Source organism: Hemiscyllium ocellatum, chromosome 11, assembly GCF_020745735.1.
Source record: "Hemiscyllium ocellatum isolate sHemOce1 chromosome 11, sHemOce1.pat.X.cur, whole genome shotgun sequence".
Taxonomy (NCBI): domain Eukaryota; kingdom Metazoa; phylum Chordata; class Chondrichthyes; order Orectolobiformes; family Hemiscylliidae; genus Hemiscyllium; species Hemiscyllium ocellatum.
In genome coordinates, this window is record NC_083411.1 from 38,541,179 (window position 1) to 38,548,178 (window position 7,000).

A 7,000-nucleotide genomic window follows, 5' to 3' on the forward strand; every position below is an offset into this window, starting at 1 on the left:
ATCACTAACTAAATATTCTGTTTAAAAAAATAGAAAAAAATGACTTTATTTGAATTTCAGAATTTTGAAAGTTGGAGTATAGTAAATGGGAAATGCCAGTCTGATTGGGTTGGAACTTCGGGAAGTCCTTGGCTCAGTTGGTGTCAGTCGACTATATAAATATGTTCTGTGTGTCTGGTTAATAAGAGATTGCCCACCCATCTGTCTGTGTCTGTGAATTATTCTTTTCCCTTTTGCTTTCTCTTTTCAGGTGAAGTTGAAAGGAGAGATTGCAACATTCTGCCTCTCTCAAAGGAGGATGTGAAGGGGGCAGATGAGACAGATATGTTGCCAACTTTGTTGGAACTGGCAGAAGAAGCCAGTGATACCTTTTTTCCCAGTGACATCTCCATTTTTGACACTGATGCTTTAAACCAAAGATCCAAGCTGATCTGCAGCTAAATGACACCTAATCGTTCACTAAGATGGGTGCAATCCATTGAAATGGACAGCAGCTATCTAGACAGTGTGTTCTTTTAGCTTGGGCTAATAAGCTATGTAATAAAGCATAGCATTGTAAAGCTTTCCAGCCCTTAAACAAGCAGAAGAATTTACAGCCAATAGCCTAAAAGTGACCTTGCATTTTCTTTTTTGTTGCAACTTAACCTAATTAGAAAATAGGCCAGAATGTACAAAGGGCAACACTGCATTAACCTAGCAGACTATCAAATTTCTGCAACACTTACTTCTCCTCCTACATACTTTAACCAATCTGTTACTAAATTCTGGCAAGGACATTGGTAACCTAGAGGTTTAGTTGATGACGTATTATTTGCAGTCTAGTACAATGCTGATTCAGTGGAGGATTGTTCAGAAATTGGAAGAGGGCAGGCACTATGTTAGATAGAAAGTTAACTTACTTAAATTGAGTGTCCTTTCCATTGATCCTGCTAATTTTGAATGAATGCCAAATTGGCTGTTGTTGCTGTGCATACTTGAATGAATCATAAAGTAATATCTAGTGAGTGTGAAATAGACTGCATACATTTTCCATTAAACAGTCCATCAGCATAGAAACCATTACCTATTTGATTATCCAAGCCTGAACTTCTGTTCCTGATCTAATATTTATTCAGCTTTTTCTTTCTGAAAGGTTTTCATTCCTGCTTCATTTTGTCTTTATTTTCTCATATTGCATTATATGAAAGTGTCTGTGAATTTTTGTTTTTTATTAGAGGAATATGAAATGCCTTAAATATGATTTGGAACAAAAAGAGAACCATAAAATTCTAAAGTAAAAAGAAAATTGCTGGAACTACCCAGCAACTTCATCAACAGCAGTGTAAATAATCTTGAATGCTATTGCATCTTGACATCAGATTCCTAGCATTCATTTTTTTTGCCTGATTGCAACTTCATGTGGTTAAAGTAGATATAGAATTTATTACATTTGTTATCACAAATCTTACCCTTTATATTTCACTGCACATAAGTCATTTTATAACCCAGCCTGGAATTTCATTTCACTGTGTTACGTTCTAATTTGCACAAGTGCCTAAGGCCAAACTAAGCCCAGACAAAAAACACTGAGCTGCTATTCTTGCTGTCGTCTGGTTCTGTATTATCAAATACTCAGGCTCACCATCATTTAATGGGGAGTCCACAAAAATAAATGCAGCTATTTCTTTCTGAAAGTCTAGAAATTGTCAAGGTACAATAGGGGTATCAAGATAGATACATCATTAAAATATTACAAATAGTTACAAAAGGTAATTGGATATTCTAATGGATTGCTAACCTTTGAATCTAGAGGATGACAGTGCAATGGGGTAAAAGTTATGCTTCAACTAAACAAGCCCTGATTAGACCACAATACTACAAGAACTCTGGGTACCATAACTTAGGAAAGAGATACTGGCCTCAGAGATTAGCTTAAATTTGACAGAATGATACCTAGCGAGGGTAAAATTACAAGGAGATGTTATAACGAGAGTCCAGATACAGTATCTTCCTGTGAAGGTGAAAGGAAAGGTTGATAGGTGTGGGGAAAGCTGGATGACTAGAGAAATTGTGGATTTGGTTAAGAAAAAGAAGGAAGCATATATCAAGTATAGACAGGAGAGATCGAATGAATCCTTAGAGTATAAAGGCAGGAGGAGTATACTTAAGAGGGAAATCGGGAGGGCAAAAAGGGGACATGAGATAGCTTTGGCAAATAGGGTTAAGGAGAATCCAAGAGGATTTTATAAATACATTTAAGGACAAAAGGTAACTAGGGAGAGAATAATGCCCCTCAAAGATCAGCAAGGCAGCCCATGTGTGGAGCCGCAGTAGATGGGGGAGATACTAAATGAGTATTTTGCATCACGGTTTACCGTGGAGAAGGCTATGGAAGATATAGAATATGAGAAACTAGATGGTGACAACTTGAAAAATATCCATATTACAGAGGAGGAAGTGCTGGATGTCTTGAAACGCATAAAATTGGATAAATCCCCAGGACCTGATCAGGTGTATCCTAGAACTCTACAGGAAGCTAGGGAGGTGATTGCTGAGATGTTTGGATCATCAATAGTCTTAGGTGAAGTGCCGGAAGACTTCAGGTTGGCTAGCGTGGTGTCACTATTTAAGAAAGGGGTAGGGAAAAGCCAGGGAACAATAGGTGAGCCTGATATCAGTGGTGAGCAAGTTGTTGGAGGGAATCCTGAAGGACAGGATTTACATGTATTTGGAAAGGCAAGGACTGATGAGGGATAGTCAACATGGCTTTGTGCATGGGAAATCATGTCTCATGAACTTGATTGACCAGTGAGCCTGTCATCAGTAGTGGCCAAGTTGTTGGAGGGATTCTGAAGGACAAAATTTGCATATATTTAGAAAGGCAAGGACTGATTAGGGATAGTCAACATGGCTTTGTACATGCAAAGTTATGTCACACTAATTTGACTGAGTTTTTGAAGAAATAACAAAAAGGATTGATGAGGACAGAGCAGTAGATGTGATCCGTATGGACTTCAGTAAGGTGTTTGACAAGGTTCCTCATGGTCGACTCAAAGCAAGGTTGGAGCTCAAGGAATACAGGGAGATGGATACAGAACTGGCTCAAAGGTAGAAGACAGAGGTTGGTGGTGGAGGGTTGTTTTTCAGACTAGATGCCTGTGACCATTGGAGTGCCACAAGGATCGGTGCTGGGTCTGCTACGTTTCATCATTTATATAAATGATTACAGCCAGACTTTTCAGGAGGGAAATTAGGAAATGCTCCTACACACAATGGGTGTTCTTATTTTGGAATATTACTGTATTCCTTTAGTGGCACTTGATAATGAAATTTTAATAGGTAGATGGTTTGATATATTTTTGTTAACCAGAAGTACTAAGGGACATAGCACAGTGGTGTATGTAGAGATGAGTAGGAGATCTGTGTCAATCTCATTGAATAGTAGGACAATCCCAAGGGACGTGAATTCCTACTCCTTTGTGCTTATTACAAAATTTTCAGTTCCAGTTTATGATCTTGTATAACTTATTTGACTTTTTTTAATACCTCTTACTTGTCAGTCTTCTCCCTCCTTAACCTGAAGATTTAAAACCTGCTTGAATAAGCTTTCATATTTTGGCAGTCCACTGTTTGCAACAGAAGTCTTTGCATAGTGATCAGGAACAGAAAGCCTGGAGTATCTCTGGAACTTTATCACTACTCCCAGCTTAATTTACAATCCAAGCATTGACTGCCGGTTCTGCATGCTTGGTGTAGCTTTAGCAGCTTCTTCCTAACCAGATGGCAAATCTATTACTCAGTCAATAAGATCATGTCCAAAGAAGAACTTTTGGATGTACAGCTTGCTTTTTGGGAAGAGCAGAATGTACTGTCATGTCTAAAACAAATTATGAGGTTAAAGCATTGAAAGTTATCATGGATGGCCATGATTTTCAATAAGAGTGAGTTACAAAGATGCTGCTTCTAGTATATTAAACTCAACAACGATTTTATGCAGTTCAATAAGTGCATAATCATTTAAAGAGTTTTGCTGACCAGGCAAAATTGGGTCTTCATGTGTTTTATTACTGCTTTGCACTGTGCATTGCCAAAAAAAACTCCTCCCAGAGAATCATTAGAGTTTGCATGTTTTCCCTATGTCTGTGTAAGTTTCTGTTGGGTGCTCCAGTTTCCTCCCACAGTCCAAAGATGTGCAGGTTAAGTGAATTTCCCATGCTAAATTGTCCTTAGTGTCTAGGCGAGGTGAATTAGCCATGGTAAAATACAGGGTGACAGGGATGGGATAGGGGGTCGCATCTGGGTGAGATGCTGTTTGAAGGATTTGTGCAGACTCGATGGGCAGAATGGCCATATTTTGCATTCTAGGGATGAGACGATTAGGGTTCAGATAGGGATGAGGTATGAATGTTATGACCTTATGATGTAAATCTCTATTTATGTCTTTGAATGTATTTGTCATGTGAACAACGCCATCAGTACAGTTGGTCTTTGGAAAATTCTCTCTAAATGTTGGCATCCAAAAAGATTTATTGAAATTAGCAAACAAATTAAGTGAGGGAGGATGGGGCAAGTTCCATCTCCTTCATTGTTCTAAACGTGGTTGAGCTAGAATGTGCCCTTGCAGCCTCACTGTTCAGCATTTTGTCTCCAGCTGTGTTTCTTGTGGTATTCACTAAAGTCTGACGGGAGATTAAAGTCAGATTCAAGACTAATGGACAGTTCTTCAACTATAGAAGACTACAAACTAAGCTGCTAGAAGAACGTCTTTCTTTGTTCCTAATTTGTTAAACACTGCTCTTGTGGTGCATTTTTCCAGGATGATGTATAGTCATGAATCACCTTTCACCAGGTAGCCTGCAATTTGGCATGACCAAGAGTATTAAAAACATGGTGGCAGTCTTCCAGCTATTTCCAGACAAAGATTACATTTATTGGTTTTCTCAATTGATGATCACAGGATTCTAGCTTTGGACAGATTTGCCCATTTGTCTGGGGAAGTCCATATTAATACAGAAACATTCAATTTAAAGTTTTAACTTCTGCCAAAGTTTAGCTCTTGAACTCCATGAATGCCTCTGGGACAAGAGAGAGAATCAGCCTGTAGATCAAACCCTATATCTTTAGGGCAGCTGTTCACTCGACCCTGCGGTATGGCTATGGAACATAGATACTGTATTTATACTACATTGAGAAATGGATTCACTTGCATTTCAGATACCTGAGACAATAAAGATCAGATGACAAGACAGGATTCCTGACACCAAAGTTTTTTTTTAAAAAATCAAAAACGCTGGTGTGCCAATCATGGATGCTTTGATTATGAAGGCACAGTGGTGATGGTCAGGTCATTTGATGTGAATGTCTGATGAACATTTCCTGAAGAAGATCTTTTTTATAGTGCAATGGCAGCAGAGAAACTATCTTGTGATGAACAAAGGAGAGATTGTATAAAATAATTCTGAAACAGGTGTCGAGTGCTGTACATAAATGGGAACAAATTGATCAAGAAAGCAAAGTATGGTGAAAAAGCACCCAGGAACATATCTCCATGACTGAGGCCTGTGACATTGCTGATGCTTAAATCCCAAATGAGGAAAGTTTACTTGAGCAATTGATCTTCCCAACTTGGTGTGTCTGAGATTCATGCTTTATTTATAAATGCTCATTCTACAATAGGTTTTGTGAGTCAACAAAGCATTTAATGTTTTCACATGCAGGAACATGGGCACCTTTCCCTTCTTTAGACCAAAAAAAAGTCCTTCTGTTCCCTAGAAATCAAACATGAAAGTGAGATCCTCAGCTCTTTAAATGCCTGCAGGACCAATTGGCATAACAAGGTGTCCTTCTAACTTCACAGATACATCAAGGATCCTATGTTTTTCCTGTCCAGGCCCAGGATTTTAAAGAGCTATAGTTGAGCTGTCCCTATATTAATGGCACACAGTAGATTTATTATCCATAATGTAAATTGACTGCACAATGTGTAATAGATACTCCTTATGTAGCTCAGCAATGGAATAATTTACCAACACTGCATTTAAAGATAGAAAAAGAAGATTTTGTATATTTTTTTCAATTCCCTCTTAAAATTTTAGTCCTGTCTGACTTTGTGGCTGTTGGCTAGGAGAAGCAAGAATACTTAAGGAAATAACTAGCTTAAACTGGCACCTGTCAATAGTGTTCACCTGATACAAATCCAAAGAAATATTGGCTTGAACCTGCCATTCTGAAACTCTCTTATTTTTATTTGTATATGTTCTGCTTTGCGGTGATGCCCCTAAAATGAAATTGTGACTTTACAAGTTTGCTGCTGTCCACTTTCTGCTTAGTATTTTCTAAATCTCTGATTTTAATGCATGTTCCATTGATTCCATCTCAATGTTTAGAAGTAATGGCTTCAAAGATGTTGCGTGTTTGTAAGTGCATCTGTATTGATGTCCAGTTATACTGTGACGAATGCAGGTTATCTTGCTGATTTTGTTGTGTTCATAGAATGTCACATTTCAAAAAGTTTCAGGATTTTATTTTAATGCAATGTTCTGACACTGACTGTTGCCCCTCTCTACTTCCCCTCCAAATGCTCCACCCATCACTGCAATCTTCCCTCTCTAGTACCCAAATGCTTATTGGGAAATCTTGGCTGTGTTCCCTAAGACAGTCTGAATATATTACGTTAGGAAAAATAAAAAAATTGGAAGCTTGCTCAAAAATGTTGTCCTTCATCAAATTGTCCTGAACGTAGCTATAGGTATAGCAAAAAAAAGTGCATTAATTTGCTAGTTCAGATAATTCTTTTGCAGGAGTTCTGTTACAATTGCCTCTGGCATACAAAAGTAAAGGTAAAATATCATTTATAAAAATAAAATATTAATAGCAATAGGATATCTTTGGCATAAAATTGTACTTCATCAAAAACTTTGATAACCATACTAAAACCTTGGTAAATGGTGAATCTACTAAATTAATATTTTCTTGCAAATTGAATACCTGTCACCTGGATATCTCTGTGATCTTAAAATAC

The 7,000-nt window shown here is 37.8% G+C and overlaps 1 protein-coding gene across 2 annotated transcripts in view; it reads left to right on the plus strand.

Moving 5' to 3' along the window:
* Window positions 1-6,289, plus strand: part of LOC132820419 (heat shock factor protein 1-like) — a 63,546-nt gene extending 57,257 nt beyond the window's left edge. The window contains exon 13 of one of the 2 annotated variants that reach the window (XM_060832528.1): window positions 5,194-6,289. In XM_060832528.1, coding sequence (XP_060688511.1) covers window positions 5,194-5,201 — 8 coding nt within the window. In that variant the 3' untranslated portion in view covers window positions 5,202-6,289. Of the gene's footprint in view, window positions 1-250; window positions 1,108-5,193 lie in introns of those variants that run through there. The other variant, XM_060832527.1, reaches the window with a different exon arrangement.
* The last annotated feature ends 711 nt before the right edge of the window (window positions 6,290-7,000 follow it).